Below are 22,839 nucleotides of genomic sequence, written 5' to 3'. Positions count from 1 at the left end.
TTGAATTCCCATCTTTAATTCCTACACAAATCTAGCCTAGCAATCCTAGCATGGTCCTCAATAACTTGGATCTTTAGGACATCATTGGCCGAAAGGAAGAACAGTTGATTGGTGACACTCAAAACTCCACATCAAGTTGTTACACTCGATATGAAATTTTTGCACTTTTTTTGCTTGGCTCATGTCCAACTGAGTATCATCATATCTTATCCAACTTACTTAAGCCACACATGAGTTATCAACTTAAGAAGCTATTCTGTATGGCTTCAGAATTCCTGAAAATCACGGACAGAGGTGTATGATCTTCATTCATAGGCTGTAATCCTCCATCTCATTCCCTACTAATCACAGACACAGGTGTATGATCCTCATTCGTAGGCTGTAATCCCCCATCTCATTCCCTACTAAGTACAATATGTTTAGCGAAATCCATGATCAATGTAATGCCCTTGGACCACTAAGTCCTAGGTCACTCAACTTGGAAGCAGGACCACTGGAGAAGAAAACCCCGATGAAGGCAGTGAAAGGAATCTGCATATGTCACTTTCTATACGAGATACTGGATGATAAAGATTCTAAATAATAGTGGAGAGGTGCATCCCTAATCTCAAAGCTTCACTTTTTACGTACAGATTCTAAAAGGTTACAGGTAACTATCAACTAATGAGTAATGATCATTGGCAGCCCCAGTGGCATGTGGTAGATACCTTACCGACAAGACTCGTGCAACTCCACACGTCCAAATTTTCAAAAAAATCACAATATATAGTTCAACAAACAATAATAGTCAAGGCTAGTGTTTAGTGAGAAATTCTATCTCGTAATGTATATATTACGAAAATGAAAAGAAATGGCAAAATGACATGAAATCATGTGAAGGAAAATCATACTTATAGTTAATTAGATGATAAGATGAAGGAAAGGTCAGTTTAAGTAGCTGTAACTTTCAAGTAATGATTATCGGCAGCCCCATTAGCATGTGGTCGATATCTCACCAACAAGACTCACGCAACTTGATTGTATTGACCACGCATCCAATTTTTCCGAAAATTCGTAATAGTTCAACTAAGAAGCATAGTAATAGCTTGCGTTTAGTGAGAAATTCTATCTGGTAATGTGTATATAAGATAATGATAAGAAATGGCAAAATGACATGAAATCTTGTGAAGGAACATCTATCTCTCTTATAGTTAATTAAGTGATAAGATGATGAAAGATCAGATTAAGTGCCATTTAAGCATGCCATATTAAATACATACCAAGTTATTTAGATTCACTTTATTCAATTTTCTTTCAGAAACTAAAACTATTCCAAGTGAGTCCAGATTAGCACAACATAGCAGTCCTTTTTCCCAGCTTAGCCAGATTAAAAGATTCAAAAACATTGGCATAATCACTGTTTATAAGAAAGAACATCATGCATTTCCCTACTACAGAAAGCTTTCCTACACGTCGTTCCAATTCTTTTTAGTATCTCTCTCTTTTTCTTTTTCTTTTTAATATCAAGTTTTCAAGAATTGTTTTGGGGATTTTAGAATATGTGGAATCTCAAGATTTTATCCAACATAGGCCCATAGGTTGGGGCTACTCTAGCCCACTTGCAGTCGAAAGCCATATGCTATCGCACCGTCAACCTCAAAAAGATGATACTCTAGGAATTCAATATAATTTTATTTACGTGATAGAAAGAATGCAATGAACCTAGATATTTATGTTCCTAAAAGTATGTCCTGTCCTCGATTGAGAAATGTCTTAATCGAGCACCAAGTCATTCATATATGATTTATTCTAGCTGCTTTCCTAGAAAGTTCGTCAGGCATTAATGCATTATATGGTCTTGTTAGCTAAAGCAGACAACTATAAGCTTCAGTAAGCATGTCATGTAGCACTGATATCGTATTTAAATAGCAAACAACTGGGCTAGCATGGGGAGAGCCTCTTGCAATCTTCATATATATGACTAATGGAAGGCTCGTTTTCTCATTGAATCAGCCAATGACGAGAGATGGTTTTCTTAAGCAAGTTCGTATTAGGATCCATGATTAGCAAAAGAAAGGTTAAAGACCCAGTCAGAAGGCATGAAACACACTAACCACCAGATGATCCCTAAAATGAGGCCTCCACTAGAAAAATCCAAGGCAAAAGTAAAAAGGAGAGGAGGGTAAAACAACCCAAGTGGACCAAAAAAGATTCTATTACAAGATTATGTATCAGCTGCCCATAACTGACCTGATATCAGCAAACATATAATGTAGATCTTCACCATAAACAAGTAAAATAGGTAAAAAAGATGTATGGGCCAATCCAAGCTCAACCATATGTTTACAAAGAAATGCAAAAGGCCAAAATACTTTTTTTTTTTTCTTGCGAAATGACCAAAAGCATCGTTCCATTTATGGTTCCAACCCCATGGTGAACAAAATTCAAAGCAAGCACAACTATGTTTACAGCCCCAACACGCCATCATGAAGTAACAGCTAACAACAAAGAAAACAAATCATCTACAGATTTTCCTGTGTATGTTGTTTTTACTGACGTGTTTTTAATCTGTTCGACACAATAAAGACCAAGTCCTATCTGTTGTCATAAATAAATCATTGACCACTATTACGTATTCCCATTTTAACATTTTACTCAAACCTGGTAATTCATACCCCAATCCACACTCAAGACCAGTAAGAGGGCTCTCATTAAACTATGATGATAGCAGATCTTACACAGATAAGAAAGAAATTTCATGTTCAGAGGCATTATTGCATAAGAGACATAGAAAGTGTGTTGCATGTTCAGAAAAAATTTCCAGGTGAACAAACACCAATCTGAGAGAGAACTAATAATCCTAGCTAAAAAACACAAGATTCAGTGAAGGGTCCCGCATGGCAAAGAGTAGATAACATGTATTCACCTTTTCTTGCACAAAAACATAAACATAATCATTGTACGGACTCAGCTGGCCAGCTAAAAAGCTTGTAATGTTGTTCAGGACAAAGTACAGACAGGCATAAGATCATCTCTAAAGAAGAAGGCTATCTTTGCCTCTGAACTCCAAAACGAATAAAACCGGATTGCGGCAAACTCGTGAAAGCTTTCGTACGGCCATTGGATTTGGGCCCACCCAATATCAAGGAAAGGAAGGGATTTTCTGCGGACTATAAATCAAATGAAATCTGAATAATCTTTTTATATTTCGATTGAAAGAAACCTTCTAGAGATTAGTATTCCATTGATTCTCATATGACTTTATAAGGTAGGTTCCAATGGATTTTAAATATAACTAATTTATTATCTAAACTAGTTCAAAGTTTGAACTAATTTTTTTTGGATTTAAAATCCAAGGCACAAATTCAGTGCTCTCAACGCAATGTCATATAAAAATCGGTAGATTTCCTCTCAATTCAGATGATCCACAAGATGGGATTTCATGATTGCATGGATCAAGAGAATTATTTCATGGAGGGTGCTATTTTCCTAACATGTTTTTTCTTTTAGTGGCATGCTTATCCTCTAAAGTTTTGCCAGTTACCTAATTATCCAATAATTGGGCAATTGCAATAAACCCAACCACGTGAACAGAATACTAATTTCATATACTAAACACTACCTAAACAAGAGGAATACGAAAACAAAACTCTAGGAAGTTTCTTTTGTGGGTTTATCATCTGTAACTTCTGCTTTCATAACTTTTAAAAGTGTGTTTTTAGCTTGATAAGGTAAATTCTAACTGATATTTTCTTACAAGTAAAAAAATTAAAGTTCTTGGAGATACTGATTCCTCTACCCTGTTGTTGTTCTTTGTCCTCCATTTTGTGGTTAGACAAATCATAAAAAAAATCTATAATTTTCCTAATTTTTTATACGGCAACTGGCATGACCCCACCTCACCCCTCCATGGAGCTTATAAAGAGCAGCCATTGCCACCTCTTTACACATATCAGCCCTTGACTAGAGTTCATCTGTTGACTCTCTCTCCCTCCTCCTCCTCACTGTTCCTTTGCCTTTTAGCTATTCCTTTCCATTTCCTTCTCTTTTCACCTTGAATTCATCGATTCTCCTAGCTAGACCATCCCAAACAGCTGATTCTTATAATCACCCTAAATTGTTCCATTTCTTCCTTGTTTTCCTTTCCTTCCTTGCATTAAAAACTCCAGAAAAGAAATGGCATCCAGCTCAATGTCCTCCCGCAGCTGGACTGCTGAGCAGAACAAAGCCTTCGAGAAGGCTCTGGCTGTGTATGACAAGGACACCCCTGACCGTTGGCACAATGTCGCCAGGGCCGTTGGAGGGAAAACCGCGGAGGAAGTGAAGAAGCATTATGAAGTCCTTGTGGAGGACGTCAAGCATATCGAGAACGGCCAAGTGCCCTTCCCCAAGTATCGAGGTAGTATACTCGAAAAGTCTCTCACGTAGATGAACAAAAGTGACCCCATGAGTCATGACATATAACTATCACCTCATATGTTGATTTCTCATTTCATTATCATGCTTCACCCTCCTAACATTTCTAAACTAGTAAATTCATAACAAAAAAAAGTCTCTGCTGGTGTTGTTATTAATCAGGAACCACCATCAACCACAAGTATAGGTAGCTAAAGCTACAAGATATTGCTACTCTTAGCATCAATTTTTGAGTTCTTTCTCGTGTGCATAAGGCTATCTCCATCTACTATTCTAGGAAACACTAAGCTCAACAAATCATTTTGAATCAGATACATCTATCATGCCTTTTCATTCTATTTTATCTAGATGCTTCGAGCAAACACTCTGTTACAATGAAGACTAATGTTAGACAATTGAAAATAACACCTCAACAAAATCAGGCCTATCAAGACATTTTTGACTTCTCTTCTAATTTAGGCACCACCCATGGGTTCTCTATATGTCATATTGTTCACGTTGCTATAGTATTCATGATGTTAACATTTATTGCTTATTTAGTAATTAATACATGTGTTCTTACTGTTATTTTGTCCCTTGATTTTATCTATACACCCAACACTGCCCATTAATCTTAAATTATAGATTAAACCACATGTATCATTGATATGATACAATCAATATAAATCTATATACTTACATGTAAATATGAAAATACAAATATCATATCATTGTTAGTATCCTCAGTCACTTGCTCTTAATTTTTTATTTTATTTTTTTCCATGCAGGATGAAAAACTCTGAAGGTCCTTTTAAGTACGACCTTGAAGTGGATGTAATAAAGATGCATTGCTCTTCTCCTCCTAAGATTATATATGGATATAGTACTTAAAGAATCGCAGCTAGTGATTCCTCCGTTTATTATCGTTGTTTTTGTGCTAATTATCGTCTAATTAGTTTCTGAAATTTGTATTTGTGATCCAAGGAACATAAAACGAAGCTGTGCTTTGTGCTTCTATTATGTCCAGTGTAATGAATTGTTCTATATGAATTGAAATTGTGTATTTATGTGTTTTGTTTAGCAAGATTTGCAATCTTCTTCTTGAACAATTCAAAATGAGAATGCAAACTGAAATCCAAGTTTAAACAAAGAAGCAAGCTGAAATAACAGATTCAATCTAGGGTTTTAGAGATCTCTGACCTCAGGAATCAGCGTTTAGACCTTCAGATCCTCCTGAATCGTGAGAAATCCGAGCTTAGTGATATCAAGTACCAACAGAAGCACTTCCAAGTGTGTGTCTGTGTGAGAGAGACAGAGTTAGAGAGAGAGACACTGCGAAAGCAAAAGGGGAAGCAAAATGAAAAAGCGGGAAATTGTTTTATTTGAAAATTTTACCCAATTACTGCATATTGTAACTGCCTCCTAAAATAGGGGATGAGTAGAGGTGGTTTGTTCGTAGTAATGGATACATCTATAGTGCAACTCCTACTTCCCACAAATCTAGCCATAAAAGATTATTTTTTCTTTAATCAATAGTTTGGATTTATTCTGGTTCAATTCACTTGTTATTTATATATTTATTTGGAGAATTAGGGCTCAGACAAATCATCTTAAATCCTCTTTATCTTGTTACAAGATTCTAAATTGTAATTGCAATTCTCAAAAGTGTGGTGGACGGTGAAAGGAAAGAGATACCGTTACTAGGTAATTATTAAATAAATATTTTGAATTCCAAACTTCAAAACTGAACGTAAAACACAATCGGGGCTGGTAGACCTCACACCACCAACAATTGTTTACTTAGAATTTAAAAATTCGGAACTATTGAACCGTATAACTAGTTACTAAGTACTACTAAATAAATATTTTGAATTTCAAATTTTAAAATCGAATCTAAATCACGATAGGGACTGGTGAACCTTACTCCACCAATAATTATTTGCTTCAAATTTAGAGATTCAGATTCAATATCATTACTCTATTAATAAAAACACAAGGTTCAATCCCTCAAAAAGAACTAAAAAAAAAAAAAGATATGGTAAAAAAGGGTAATCAGAAATCAACATAAAGAATACATTTTTTTTTATCATGGTAGGCTCACTTTTTTCCATGGACCATTCTACTAGGGACTAAAGAATGTGGACTCTTGTACGTGGAATGTGGTGGTGCTCATTTCTTGATTTCTCTCTACGTTTAGAAAGTTTACTACTACTAGTATTTACTAACAAGGCTATTGTTACCTCATATTTTTTACCCCTCAACTTAAAATAAAAGAGGAATGCTAAACTATTGTCCTTTCACAGTTATTCTTTTTATTGATTACTTTAAATCTCATTAGTTACTCTTTCTCTATTATTAATAAACGTGAAAAATATAATTTACTTTAAAACAAAACTCATCTTTTAAAGACAAACTACCCTTTAAATAATTTTTCATTACCTTTTTCGTATCTCTTCCCTCAATCCATATACGTATAGTATGTATATATTTTTTACTGCCTTTATTTCTTTCTTTTTTATTTCAATTGTCGCCGCTAGTTATTTTCTTCCTTCCTTTTTTCTTTATTTCCCTCCATTTTTTTTTTTCTAAATTGTTGCCATTGGCCTTTTTTTCCGTCCTTCCTTTCATTTTTTTTTTTTCTTATTTTTTCTAAATTTTTTTTTATCTAAATTGTTCTGGTTTAATAACAAATTTGGTGAATATTCCCCTGTTTTTATTTGTTCTGGTTTAAAATTTAATAACAATTTGGTTTAAAATTTTTTTTTTTCTAAATTTGGTGAACATTTCATTGTTTTTATTTGTTCTGGTTTAAAAAAAAAAAATGAAAGGAAGGACAGAAAAAAGGCTAAAGGCAACAACAATTTAGAAAAAAAAAAAAAAAAAGGGAAATAAAGGAAAAAAGAAAGGAAAAAAATAACTAGTGGCGGCAATTGAAATAAAAGAAAAAAAATAAAGGTAATAAAAAACATATATATACTACACGTATATGGATCGAGAGAGGAGATAAAACAAAGGTAATGAAAAAAAAATTAAAGGATTATTTTATCATTAAAAGGCGAGTTTTGTTTTAAAGTATGTTATATTTTTCACCTTCCTTGAGAATAAAAAAAGAATAATTAATAAAATTTTAAATAGCCAATGAGAAGAGCTCTTAAAATAAAAGCAGCCATTCTTAACATTCGTCAAAATAAAATAAAATAATAGAAAGTGGTTCATTCTGGAGAATTCCATTGGAATTTGGACCATACCATTTTAGACATTAATTAAAAAGCTTAGAAGAGCTATAATTGGCAGGCCCAAATCCATGTACCATTCATTAATAGAAAGAATTTACATAAAACGACACATGAAATGACGGGCTCAACATTTGATTATTGCAATTAAATTAATTAATTAATTAAGAATGACCACTTTCAATTAAATTAAATCCTAGGCTCTGTTTGTGTTGCTAATTTTCCGTTCATTTAGGCCTCTAAGTCAAGCTATCAAATTTATAATTTATTACGGTTTTCCGGGCATCGAATAGAGTGAGCCAATCAGAGTACATGGGGTTAGGTGTGGTTTGTTCAACCACCCTCTCGCTACACATAAGATGCACGTGTATACTGTGTTACCCAATTTCAAGTAATATTGGAGTTGTAGTACATGGTTATATTCTAATTTCATTAGCCAATGTTTCGAATAATTGAATCGACTGAGTCTACACAAATTTCCTATTAGATTCCACCGAAAAAAAAAACCGTGAAAAGAGAAGCGAAAGAAACGAAAATAAATTGTTTGCACCCCTATGTGTAAATCTAACAAAATAATTTTCTCACACACTCAGACAGAAAAATACAGATTATTATACCATTCATTTAAATGGATAATTCCAATTTTTTTATTTTTTTTGGTTAGACAAAAAGAAAAAGTAGAATTGTATGTCCAAACATAGTGCAATTTTTAACATCTTTTGTGAGAAATTTGTGAAAAAGTTTGTGTGACTATAAAAATCACTCCGACAAAAAATTTCTTTCAAACTATCCAACCTAGTGAAATGTATTCACACATTTGATCTACCTTAATGAAACTTCTCTGCCTCCATTCCTATCTTATCAAACAAAACAAAGCCCCACGAAATTAATTTCTAAGTGATAGGATTAATGTACTACCTTCGTCCCAAATTACATTTTTGTAAATTACGTTTTTGTGGGTTAATATTTTCAAAATAGGACATTTAATTTGGGATTGAAGGAGTATAATTTCAAGTGGTAGAATTAACTTTTTGATGGGCTGTATATACTTTAGAACAAGTACTATATATATGTATGTGTGTGTGTGTGTGTGTGTGTATATATAAGTATATTCCTGGCCGTATGGCGCATTTCTCAGCCAGATCCCCCTACATGTGGTGGTACAAACATACGGCCAGCACCTCCACTAGAAACTTCCCTATATACCGCTCAGGAGCTGTTTCAGTAAAGACTGATACAGGAGATGAAATGGACGTTTATCAGGAGTTACAAAAGGAGGAGGATGGAAGCGCGGTAAAGGTTTACCAATACCTACATCACACCCAATAACGAAAGATGGAAGTTTGAAGTAGACGGATGTGCCCGCTCAAGGAGCTAGACGCTCTACTAACTAGGTCACGATGTCCTACTTTAGAACAAGTATGGCTAATCAAATAAGTGAACTTAAGCAACACTATAGATCTGTTTGCCTACTTTCAAATAATCAAGCACCACACATTGGTTTACCTGAATGTTTAACAGAGGAAGAAAATCAAAATCCTATTGGCATTCATCTCATGAAGAACACAACTTAACAGGACAAACAATAAAACCATCCCACATACAATTCTACCAAATTAATTTCACAGACATAAAACAACCATCCAATATCTTTGCTTAAATGTAAATCTTGAACAGAAGCATCACAGAACTATAACTTACATGGTTTACTTCCATTTCCAGACAAAGATTCTGCTTGATACATTCCACGACAACATAAACAATCCATATAACAAAATTGATACCACATCTATTCAGTCGTAGATAAGATTGTCATTTTCAGAACTCTTCAAAACTTTACCTTGCCACTAACTAAGCCCCTTTATCTGGGAACATACTCATCCATGATGATCAAACATATGCCATCGCAAAATCTTATTAAGTTCATACATGCCACTAACTAAAGCCCCTTTCTCTGGGAACATACTCATCCATGATAATCAAACATATGCCATCGCAAAATCCTATTAAGTTCATACATGCCTAAAATCGTAAATTATTAGCTCTACATGATGATGCGGTTTTAAACTATGATATCAAGCTATTAAAGAAGCATAGAAGACACTCTAGTCAGATACAGTTGTTTGAAGGGGCAAAGTACTTTCAACTTCCTTGGTGTTGGAACTCCTTTCTGCAACAATTTTTGACATTCCAAACATCTGAAAACACACCGAATATAGTGGATCAGCACTGACAGATTATGCAGTTAAGCAAAAGTTCTGGAAATGGCATGGAAGTTGCAACTAACCTTTTGAATGCTCTTTTTAAAGCAAGTCTTGTGTTCATCCATAGAAGCATGAATAAACTCATCGATGTGGTCCTTTACATCCTCCAAGAAAGTGGCACTTTCCGACTTCTTCTTTCGGCATGAAGTGACCGCCGGACTCGGGGCAGCAGGTGATGGGTTTTCGGATTGACTCTTTTCTGTTGCCATTTGTTGCTAAAACCTGATATAAAAGGCATCATATTACCAGCACAGTAATAATAGAAAATTATTAAACGACATATTGCAATGACTCTGAGTCATCTTAATGTCACACCAAACCAAAGCAATTACAATACAGGGATCTGATTATAAAGGCGTAAAAATCTTAACAAGCCAAAAAAGCAACGCTCCTCAATTAACAAATATGCACATAAATAATTCAGGAAAAAAAAAATGCACATAAATATCTTAAAATTGTTCAAATGCATAATAAGTATTTATTGTGCAACAGGGTGATATTGCCCCAGGAGCACATAATGGCCACACAACCCCAACCTCGCATTTTAAGGTATAAATTGAGAGTGGAGCTAATGGAAATATATATAATCAGATCTCCCACAAACTCAAATTATAACCTTACATACATGTTCACACCAATTTTCACTTTCTTCACACTAAGGCAACAGAAGCACAATGCAGATGTATATATAAATAAATAAAATCAGTATGCCATAATTCCATGAAGACATAAAATATCATTCCCTCACGTAACAAGTACCATGAAATGCAATACCAAATTTTTACAGCCTCGAACTCTAAACTCTCAAGTCATCAAACAATACTAATAAACCACTAGAATGAGCTTCACCCAACTTAAAAACCGAAAAGGAGAATTCATATATTAATATTCTATACACAGACAGTTCATTCAAACATGAGTGACAGATTAGGGGTCAGAAATTCATCCATTGTGTATACAGGAATTGACAGTGACATTGAATAGAAATAAATTGCAGCAAGTTCTGGGGAAAGAGATTTCATGAGATCTCCAAAAACATTTAACACTTTCTCAGACAACTTCCAATTAACAATGATGTATAGAAGGCAAAATCTGGCATTTTAAAAAGCATTTTTCTTTTTTTTTTTCTTTTTTGGAACTTCTAAAGTAAAAATATACAGCAAACCATCACCTTACTGATATTTATATCAGAAAAATGTGTACACACCAAGGTTGTTAGAATCGGGATTCTATGTAGAATCGTTTTGGGCTTTATAGAATCGGAATCGTAGAATCGGATCGTGAATCGTAAGATTCTACCAACTTGTAAAAAAACAATTCAAACTAACTTCTTCAGGAATAATGTGTATAATATAGGAAGAATAAGGCCAAAACACAAAATATATTGTATAAAAGTGTTATTCCAAAGTCAGAATATAATATAAAACAGAAATCAGAATGGAAAAATAATTCCAACCAAAATCACTACCGGTCCACTGCACCAAAACTTCAACGAGGAAGAAAAGTATTAAGCTATTTAGAAGCTCCAGCTTGAATAGAATCCAATTTGGATGGGCATCAGTTACTTTAGAATTAGACTAAAGACACAAAAGTAAATAAGAAAGAGAGAAAAACATATCATAGACCCATGAAGACTCCACTGATCTCTATTTTTTTTCCTGAAATTATTTCACTGTTCTTTTACAATACATGGGGAGTAACATACTAACATCCCAACCCAATGGTCAAGTTCAAGATAGAGTGCTCAATATGATTCCGGACTTCTATCAAACAGATAAAAGTTTCGAAGTTCAAAACTTCAAACATGGTACACCTTGTTTAAACTTCAGAAAGATGTGAGGAGGAGGCAAGGAGCTGTCAAAGGCTTTTGCGAGGTCGAAGAATTGAAGCTGTTGGAGACTCTGGACTTTCGCAAAGAGAAACTGTCTGCCCAAACACGAAGTCTGTTGCGTTCTTTTTTTTTTTTTTTTCATCTTTATATGTAAGAGTTTGGGCCCGAAGTGTGTTGAGCCTTTCTTATTTTGTAGCCCAACCCTCAAATGAAGGAACCAGCCCAAAAAAATACTCCAACAGGCAATTAAGTAGAATCGGTGGAATCGCATAAAATCGTGCGATTCCACCGATTCTATCAAAGGAACGATTTTATTGCAATTTGGATCATTTTTGGGGGTTGGAGTTGTAGAATTGTGTGATTCTACAACTCAAAATCACGATTTTAACAACCATGGTACACACATATATATGCATCCATATAAAAACTATATATATATATGATGATGAAATAAACAAGTTAGAAAAGAACTAAATTAGATTTCTAATTTTTTAAAAAAAATAAATAGTGAATCCTGAAAACAACAAACATATAGAAATATTATTCCAAACATATGAAACATGCATTTAGGGACAAATTCACCCAAAAAAATTAAAATGTAGCTGAGTAAAAAGTCAAATTATTTTTATAATGATTTTATCAAAAATTGAGTTTATATATTTTTTTCTTCTCATGTTATAGTGGTTATTGAATTTTTATGCTATAGTTATATTAACTAATTCTCTAGAGTAGAAAAAAACTAAAAAGTAGGCAATCGGACAGCACCAACAGGGTAAGCTTAAAAGCATTAGCAATTAAAATATTCGTTGTTGGGTGTCTGAGTCTCTGCATAGATTCATTAAATGTTCACACATATGCAGATTTTGCCTGTGAAAATCACTGTTAGCTTAATTTTGTGAAATGTTAGTTGGAAAAAAGAAGTTAAGAAAACAGAGGGAGAAAACAAAGGCTGCTGGGTCTCAGCATATATTCAGTTGGCAAAAGGAAAAAAGAGGGAGAAACCAGAGTTGGCAACCTTGAAACTGATCACGCCCCTCCTACGAGGTTGCTGCCTCAAAGATGAACCCACTGCACACGTATAGACTTCCCATTGTACTTTTATGAATCTAATGAGAGAAATCATCTATCATGTCCACACCTATAGTCACTTCTATACTCGAAGAAATACCTGACCTCGTTTGCTAACCTTGCCTTGGACCAACATGATAGCCCCCAAGTGCACATGGAGTTATCCTATGGAACAGAGTGAATGTGATCAATGATGAATAGAAGAAACCACCATGTCCACATGAACACTGCCTCGTCAACCTTCAACTACAAATAGTTTATGCCCTCTCACAATAAATACATATGAAAACCTGTAAGTTGTACCAAGACAAGAAGTCGCCAAGAGTAAGAACCAACTACTTAACCATATTAAGTCTTATGTGTTAAACCACTTCCATTTCTCTCCCTCCTTTTTGAAGCTGTAATATCAATATCAACTTTACCCTTAGAGAGAACTGTAAAAGAAAATTTCCTGAAATAAGGCCTCTTTTAAACTCAGTACTTAGAAAACTGTCAACCAAACAAATTGATATGGAAATCCTTAAAAAAATATGAATAGATACTTAATCTATTATTAGAGTCTTTTTCTTTTCATTATCCTTAAAATTCCCAAGTGTGAAATCATAAAATTCATACACATAATTGTTAAGTATAGCTTATACTTAAATTTTTTTCCTAGAATAACCTATCTAAAATATTTTGAATTGGATTTTTTTAAAAAAATTGTGCATAACATGATAACTTGAACTGTACTGTCTAGATTCAGGTCAGGGCAGGATGAGCTCAGGAAGGAGTTTTACTTCACGGGATTGGATCGAGATAGGGTTCCCACTCATAATCTCTAAGACAGACCTAACATTTTTTATTATTTTGCAAAAACTAACTACAATTAAATCGAACCAAGTTTGAATGAAATGCCACAATTCACCATAAAAAGAGAAAGAGCACAGCATATCCTTGCAACGATGCCATAAAAGTTTTACCCAAATGGAAAAATAGGATCAAAATTCCAACTTGCCTGCCGCAGTACAAATTGCTCATTCTACTTGCTACCAATTCCAACAAGTAACTAATTCATGTCAAAGGCCACATAAATAATATAGGTACCACTTAATAAAATTCATAACCTCATAAATTAAAATATATTAGGAACCTTTTCAACATATCAATAAACCATTGAGCTGTGCACGTTTCACCAATACCACATAAAAATAAAATAAAAATAAAAATAAAAATAAAAAAGTAATAAAAATAACTAAATGGGCAGCCAAATAATCATTCTCGCAATTGCTCCCTAACTGCTCGATCAAATGTCAAAAAGAGACATTACACAACAGCTTTACATAACCATAATAACGTCCACATAGCATAACCCAAAAAGCTCTCTAAAACTTCTAAATTAACAACAGATGCTAAAACTATATATATTGTCTCAGGGATATTCTCACAGGGATCCAATTCTTCAAGTATCTAATACATACCTTGTGAAACCATCTCACAGACTTACACTTACAGTGATACAAAACAATCAAATACAGTTTGAATTAGAAATTAATCCTAAATAGATCAAAACTGTTCAATTTGATAGCAATTAATCATCAAATTGGACAAGCCACCTGATATTACTCAAAAAAAAAAAAAAAAAAAAAAAAAATCGCCGACTTAGATTAAAGCAATTGTAACTGAGAATTACAAGAAGAAAATCAGCCTATAATTACTCAAAAATAGACAAGACGAACGCAAACAACCATAGACTTACCTCGATCACGATACTACTGAGAATGAAGAGGAAACTGAAAGAAATCTAGAATTCTCTAAATACCTCTTTTAGTTGTCATTTTATTTTATATCGTTTGTTTTTTTTGTTGAATTAAGAAACAGGCTACTTCAGTGTAGAGACGGCTAGGGTTAGGGCCTGAAACTTGGCTTTCTATTGGACACAAATCGAAGGACTTTGACTTTTTAGTAGAAGACCATTGAGATTGTGACACGTAGTGGAACTCTTGTGGGTAATAGAACACTGAATCCTTGCTCTATGGCTTGGGGTGGGGAACAAGTTATACCTTAATTTTTTAATATTAAAGTTTTTCTTTAATACTGTACTTAATCATTTAGTAAAAGTCTCTTAATAAATAATGATTGACTAAACATAACGCATAAATTTCACTTATGTGTGCATCAAACCAATCTTTCACATTTCGGTTTAATTCCATGCCTTCATTAGTTTTAATTTTTTAAGAATTGTTAGAATTGATTCCATGTAATTTCGATTTAACTTAGAACCATATCGGACCATGTGTACCTCTAATAATATTTAGGTTATCTTAAAAAAAAATAATAATGATAATGAAAATTGTAGATATGTCTGGCACACATAAGAACATTTTATATTAGGACTATTTAGGAGTATTATCTGGTTGCATATATTAAAAAATTATAAATAGAACAAAATTATATATATATTTTTTAATGAGGAGAGAAAAAGAAGAAGAAGCTATTATCATAAAAATAATAATAATAATAATAATAAATAAAAATAAAAACAAACAAAACATAACCAAAAGTGTTCAAAGTTGTCTTTCTATTCTTTTATTCACGGGTACTCTATTCATTTGTGAGTTGTGAACATGAAGCGTCCAGTGTCGTATTGTTCAAGCGATTGACTTGCTTCCCTTATTTGAAAGTCTGCATTCAAATCTTGCAATCTTCCCTTTCCTTCAAACAACTAACCACTAACCCCTAGGCTTGCCCAAAAGAAAGAATGAAAGAAAAAAACTCTCTAAGCATTAGCCCCAACATTATTGCTCTAGAAGAAAAAAATAAAAAAGAAACTCTCAAAGAGTAGGTTGAACTATTTGGATTTCAAAATATTTGTTCCTTTATTTAATCAAACTTTTATTTTTTCCTTAAAATTAAGTTCTCTCATAATTTTTTCATTTTTATTTTCTTCTTCTTTGTCGTTTTTTTTTTTTTTTTTTCACTTGTTTTTATTATTATAACTGAACAACTGTAATAAGAATTTTTAATACTATTTTTTTTAATAATTCAAATATATGTATGGGTAAATAGCAATAAACACCCCTATACTACTCTCTCTATATCAAGAAACCCCCCTGAACTAATTAGTACCCCCTAAACTATTTAAAAAATACAATTTAAGGACAAAATTCAAATTCACGGGCACCGGAGCTCGTCGGAAATATTAGATTACAAAATTGCCCTTATTATTTTAGGGCCAAACACCACCTTACGGTCCACATTTTATTTTAGTGCCAAATACCAACCAGACCACTACCCAATTAACTAGAAATCTATCCAAGAAACCACAGCTCCTTCAGCCATTGAGTTCATCCATATTGATGATAAGAAAAACCAAAATTAAAACATATTTATTATCTTATTTTTCAACTTACCACATCTTAATCATATTTTATCTCACCATTATTGGACCCTTTTGCAATATTGCAATATTTGCAATATTTTATCTCATATTTTATCTCACATGTGATCAAGAGAGAGATGCGTTGATGAATTTATTTGTCTGCTTAATTGGAATCGGAATCTTCGGTATCTATATATTATCTTTGTAAATATATATATAAATATAGTGCTTATCTTCATTTTATTAAAAGGAACAAATGTATGTGTTTGGATGAAATTAGAAAAACAGAGTTCTTGGCACACTAACATTTGAAGTCATTTTTTCTGGCAACGGCTGTTAGCCCAAATCAATCACCAAAAATGGTTGGGTGTTATTTATTCCGTCTGATCTTAATATCTTAGAGGACTTGGACTGAAAATGAAAGGCGCAGGATACAAGGACACTCCTGCGCTTGCCTTTTTGCATTGGCTGAACATCTATTATCTGCCAAATTGTCACCAATGTTTTTTACAAAACTATATTGTTAATCACCAACATCCCCATCTTCATCCTTATCAATAACATTCATGCAAGCCTATCCACATACGTATACCGACCCACCACCACCCACCAGCCGACGACCACCACCACCCACCGATAACCAGCTGCAAACCCATCTCCTATGGTGATCCATACACAGACAACCACAGCAGGCGGTGGCGTCGCCACCACCCCCATCACCGCCGACCACCAACCAGCACTGTATGGATTATTTACCTTGGTCCCTAAGAACCCAAAACCAAATCAAATACAAATGTAATTGAAATTCATGTATTTTGCATACTGTATGTAATCTCTTCTAGATATATTCATAGCTTACCTGGGTTTCGGGATTACTTACTCTATCTAAAAATCAGTAGCAGAAACAGAGATTCAAATACTTATTTGGCTTTGATATTTTGATGTTTGGCTTATGAGGTACTATTTGGAAATTAAGTTGATTAAATATAAGGAAAGTGAGTAGAGAGAGAGAGAGAGAGTGGTGAGTTTCGTCTGTGATTGTTGAAAAGTTGCAGAGCATAGAAAGAGATTGCAATTTGCAGAGGATGGAGAGAGAGTGGAGTTGGGGGTTGATGGTTCGATTTGGGCCAATTAGAAAGGGTAGGTTTGTCATTTTCAATTTATAGCATAGGTCAGGTGACTACTTTACGGTAAAAAACTAACGGAATAGTGTCATCTGGTTGTTTTTGGAAAAATTTGGATAGTATAGGGAGTTTTTTGTTAAAAAAATAGTTTGGGGGGGTTTTTTGGGGGAGAGAGTAAAGTATAAGGGGCTTTATTGCACTTTACCCTATATGTATTTATGAAATATTGTGTAACAAATTAGTTAGGCTTGTTTGGTATGCGTTTTATTTTGTTGGATATTGCAATAGTGAACAGTAAAAAAAATACATTTAGTATTATTTTTTTTATTTTGTATAGTGCTAAAACTTTTCGTAAATAGTGGCCAAAAATCAAAACACTAATTTAGTATTTTTATATTTTTCTGCAGTAGCATTTGGTACTGTAACAGGAAGAGTAGTAACCATGTCTTGCAACACTGTTAGACAATAAAAAATTATTTTATCTTCTTTAATGCAATGCCCCCATGAAAGAAATTCCTAACTCCAAGGGCGGCGCCTTTTTTTTCTAGAAAGTGACCATTAATTTTTATTACACATAGGTGAATAATTTATAAAGAAGTGACCACTTAAATAATTATTTATCTTTGGGCTAATTAATTTTTATTGCAAATAGGCCTATAATTTATAAAATTTTACAAAAATACCCACTAAAATAATTATTTTTTAAAAATATCTTTAATCTATCCTTTCTTTTCATTCTTACTCCTCCTCCTCCTCCTCTTCTTCTTCTTCTTCTTCTTCTGCTTCTTCTTCTTCTTTATATTCTCTTAAAAAAAAAAAAAAAAAAATTACATTCCTTTATTCAAACTATTTTTTTTTTTTTTTCCTCTTCAAAGTTTGGTAATTCAATTTGTTGCTAACAGGACTCTTAAGGTGTATTTTATGTTTTTATTTTTTAAAATATTAAATGTTATTATTCCACCATTATTACAGTTTTATTTTTTGACTTATTGTCTTACATTACTATTCGCTTAAAAAAAATATAATTTATTATTTTTAATAAGGCTCCCCTAAAACAAATTCCTGACTCCGCCCCTGTGTGATTCGAATAATTGCTTAAATCAGGTGGCATTAGTTTCATCTCAGATTTTGCTTGTGTTTATTTGAAGATTTTTGTCTTAGATTTTGATATCATTTTTTTTTACTCTTCCGTCCCAAAATAAGTATTCATTTTTTAAACTGATGAAAGGGAATAGAATTTTTTTCTCAAGCAATAGGATGCGCCCAAAGGCCTTCAGTGAGTCAAGATTTATTAATTTAAGTTAATCAATTTGCATTCATAAGCTGTACAACACCGAAAAAGTAATAGAACACGAAAAAGGCCAGAGAGGGCTGCCAAAGCCATAATAAAAATTGCTGCTTCGAGAGTCCCTTCTGAAAATAATGAATTATGAAGGCCATTTTAAATTTCAATTTGTGCCAAAGTAATATTAATTATCATCAAAATGTATAAAAATCATTTAGGGGAATACTTACTTTGTAAAAATGAAAATAAAAATAAAAATAAAAATCAATGCTATTTAATTTAATATTAATGATCATGGCTACCTTAACTTCATAAGATGGTGTTGTGATATATATTTATATTTTTTTAGAACAAGAATGTTAGGGGTTAGTCCGAAATGAAAAGAAAATAACTTTACCCACTTCAATTAAATAGACATTTGTTGTTTTGTGATTAATTTAGCAAGCTTTATTTAGGGTGAAATTATTTTCCAATTATGTCCTTGATCTAATTTTATTGGTGGAAATTGATAAAGGAGTTGTAACTAAGGCTTCGTTTGTTTAGATGTAAAAAAAATTTCATTTTTTTTTTCCCTGGTGTTTGGTTGTCGTAAAATATTTACGAAAAAAAAAAATTAAAATTTTACAAAAATAATTGATCCATCATTTTTTGGTAAGTTATTTTATACGTCCCGCTCAAATGACACAACCTCGACCTAAACCTAGACCTTTGCCAAACACCGAAAAGTACAAAGAAAAAAAATATTTTACCTAAAAAATGAAAATATTTTCTGAAAAAAATATTTTACGTCAAAACAAACGGAGCCTAAATGACAAAAATAAAAAAAAAAATAAAAAATAAATATTAAAACCATGATAATGGACATTAATATATATATATATATATATATATATATATATATATATATATATATATATATGGTTTCAAATTTTTATTCTTAAGTGATGTTTATGAATTTCAAATTTTTATTCTTAAGTGATGTTTATGAATTTGAGTTTTATTCTCATGGTATTAAAAATAATCAAACTATATATATATATATATATATATATATAAACATGAACAATTGTTACATATGCTATAAATTGAGGACCCAACCCTACATTAAGGACAAAACACTCCTACAAAAAAATATTAAATTTTTTAAAAATAATCTTACTCATCTTCTTATGGATTTAAACTGAAACCTATTATTTTTTTCTTTCTAAAAAAAATTACAATACTTAGTCCTCACTAATGAGGATCTAGAATATAATGACCACTAATGTGGACCAATAATAAATGAACACATCCTATTTTAATTGCCAAATCATAAATGAGTATTTATCCACCATCTTTGATTTGGTAATTAAATATGACATGTCAATTTATTATTAATCCATATCAATAGTCAGTATGTTGTAGATCTTCACTAGTAAGGACCTAAGTATTGTCCTTGTTTTTATACCCAATCTCCATAAGAAATTAAAAAAATTACCAAATGCATTAAATTTTATGCGTTGAATAGGAAAAAAAAAAAGGAACTTAAAATAGGACAATGTTTAGCTACTCACCGGCAAGTAGCTAAACATTGTTAGCTTCACCCTACTCACCCCTTATATGTTCCAATAATAAAATAACACATTAGTTTAAATAACAAAATCAGTAAAATAATAAAAAAGAAGAAGAAAGTCGGAACAACCAGTTTTGATTGGGTAATCACTCTTTTTTTTTCACTCTCTTTCATCGATTCCCAACCTACGCCCTCCTCTCTCTCTACTCTTCTTCTTTTTCTCGCCTCCATGGACATCATCAATCAATGCCCCATCCATGTCAGTCAACAATGCCCATGGACCAAAAGGCTGAAACCTCATTCGAAATCCTATTTGAGAAGAGAGCTAGTAGTAATCAAACAAAAGTGGTTTTCTTGATTGACTTTCTCAATCGATGTTCTTTTTGTTGTTACAATTAAGCAATTTATCCACTCCGTAGCCACGCGGGCTAAATGAAAGTATCAACCTAATTTAATGATTGATGATGTCCTATGGAGGTGAGAAGAAGAAGAGTGAAGAGATAGGAGGTCGTGGGTTTGGGAAGCAATGAAAAAGAGAAATAAAAGAGAAAGAGTGAAGAAGAACAGCAACAATAGAGAAAGGATGGCGTAGGTTTGGGAATCGATGAAAGAGAGAGAGAGAGAGAGGAAAAAAAAAAAAGAAAAAAGAGAAAGGGTGATTACCCAATTAAAACGGGTCGATCCGACTTTATTTATTTATTATTTTGCTGATTTTTGTTTCAATTTGATGAATTGTATCTTTTCATTTATTTCACATTCGAATATGTACAGAGTATATATAGAGAGCATTCTACACATAATTCCTAGAATCAAGCTATTCCTTTAATTACAGCCTTACAATCTTCTATGGTCAAATGTAATCCTCTAATACATGAAGGAAAAAATAACATCAATCCGTACAGCTAATGACAACCTGATTCAACAACCCCCTTCAAGTTGGTGCATAGATGTCCCACATGCCCAACTTGTATAAAAACTTTAAGAATACTTGATTTGATACTGTTTTGGTGAGGATGTCAGCCAACTGATCCTCTGATCGAATCTTAGGTAATTCTATAATCTTTCCATCCAAATTTTCCTTAATGAAAAATCTGTCTACCTCAACGTGCTTCGTACGGTTATGTTGAACTGGATTATGCGCGATGTCACATGCTGCTTTATTGTCACAAAACAGTTGGATAGGTTGTTCAGATAGATTACCCAAATCCTGCAAGATGATTCTTAGCCATAATGCCTCACAAAGTGTATTTGCTAAACCTCTGAATTTAAGTTCTACACTTGAGCGAGCTACAACATTTTGTTTCTTACTTCTCCATGTCACAAGATTACCTCCTACAAAGGTAAAGTAACTAAAAGTAGATTGCCTGTTACCCACATCACCAGCCCAATCAGTATTAGTATATGCTTCTATGCTTTAATAATTTGCGTTTTTAGTGAATAATACTCATTTTTCTGGAGCAGACTTCAGATACCTCAAAATGCAAATAACTGCATTCATATGTTGTTCTCTAAGATTATGCATAAATTGGCTGATAATACTCAAAGCATAAGTCAAATCTGGTTTGGTATGAGATAAGTATATCAATCTCCCTACAAGTCTTTGGTATATTCCTTTGTCAACTGGTACCTGGTTGGACTCAACCTATAGCTTTAGACCTTCTTCTACTGGTGTATCAACTGGTTGATATGCTGATATACCAGTCTCTTATAATAGATTTAAGGCATATTTTCTTTGAGACAAAAATATTCCTTTATTAGATAGGGATATTAAAATTTTCAGAGGGCCTAGATCTTTTATTTCAAACTCTTTGGACAAGTAATTCTGTAAGACCTTCTTTTCTTTAGGATCATTCCCTGTAACCACCACGCTATCCACAATAGTAGGCAACATGCAAAACGCACATATAGTGGGCATAAGTACCTAGATCTACCAGGGAAACAACTACACTATATCTAGCTACACATCCCTGGTAATATACGCACCCTAACCATGATCCTAAGACTCAAGCTCATATCATGACATATGTCTATATATATAAATCCAATCTAAATTAATCCACTATGTATCATCCAACTAGTTCAGTTGACCTGACACAAATATAAGTAGGACTTAACATTTTAGTTAATCCGTTCCCTTATAAAATAGATAAGACTTAACTGATAAGTTAATCCATCCATAGAGTGCCACTATCCCATACTAGTGCACTAAATCCACACAATCCAACAGTTGATGTAACAATTTTAGAAGTACATCAAATAATCTAGAGTTAAACATAATAATCTTATATCATGTAATCACAAAATATGAACAACTTATAATTTATTTAAGCTTCCTACATCACATATTCTACACATACTGAATCTTAAACAGATTGATATTTTATTATACAATCACTTAAACATTCTCCATATATCATTCATGTTATACATTTAATCTTAATTGTTAGAACAAATTAAAAGATTAAATCCATTCGTTTGTTTAAAACATTCAAATAGCAAACATCATTATGATCCAAACCCAAGTCCCTATTTGATGATCAGTTCCATTCAAAATAAAAAAGAAGTAACACTACGCTGTTTACGAAACTTCTCCAGGTAATGCTCGAGCTTTTGTCCTAAATGCTCGAGCACCCTGTCCAAGGCTCGAGCATCATATTTCAGGCTCGAGCTTTTTATCCCAGTTGTTCGAGCTTTTCTTTTCAGGCTCGAGCTTTACATCCAATTGTTCGAGCTTTACAACTAATTGC

The 22,839-nt window shown here is 33.0% G+C and overlaps 2 protein-coding genes across 3 annotated transcripts; one reads left to right on the top strand and one right to left on the bottom strand.

The window, feature by feature from the left end:
* Positions 1–3,915: 3,915 nt before the first annotated feature.
* LOC132293988 (transcription factor RADIALIS-like) lies at positions 3,916–5,454 on the top strand. Its single transcript, XM_059791687.1, has 2 exons — positions 3,916–4,378; positions 5,163–5,454. The coding sequence occupies exons 1-2, from the start codon at positions 4,156–4,158 to the stop codon at positions 5,165–5,167; spliced, it is 228 nt and encodes a 75-aa protein (XP_059647670.1). The 5' UTR covers positions 3,916–4,155; the 3' UTR covers positions 5,168–5,454.
* A 3,922-nt stretch (positions 5,455–9,376) lies between these two features.
* LOC132293987 (uncharacterized) lies at positions 9,377–14,649 on the bottom strand. Of its 2 annotated transcripts, none has more exons than XM_059791685.1 (3): positions 14,509–14,649; positions 9,895–10,093; positions 9,377–9,805 (listed from the first exon to the last, which is right to left on the bottom strand). In XM_059791685.1, exons 2-3 carry the CDS (start codon positions 10,078–10,080, stop codon positions 9,713–9,715), a joined length of 279 nt encoding a protein of 92 aa, XP_059647668.1. In that variant the 5' UTR covers positions 10,081–10,093; positions 14,509–14,649; the 3' UTR covers positions 9,377–9,712. The 2 variants fall into 2 exon arrangements, with proteins under 2 accessions (XP_059647668.1, XP_059647669.1); XM_059791686.1 differs by lacking the exon at positions 14,509–14,649 and adding an exon at positions 14,231–14,336.
* Positions 14,650–22,839: the final 8,190 nt, after the last annotated feature.

The sequence above is a fragment of the Cornus florida genome, unplaced genomic scaffold, assembly GCF_030987335.1.
Source record: "Cornus florida cultivar Cherokee Brave unplaced genomic scaffold, ASM3098733v1 CherokeeBrave_3.0.0_Hap2_Chr02, whole genome shotgun sequence".
In the NCBI taxonomy this organism is placed as follows: Eukaryota; Viridiplantae; Streptophyta; class Magnoliopsida; order Cornales; family Cornaceae; genus Cornus; species Cornus florida.
The sequence above is the reverse complement of the archived record's forward strand: the minus strand, read 5'-3'. Positions and strand labels throughout refer to the sequence as shown.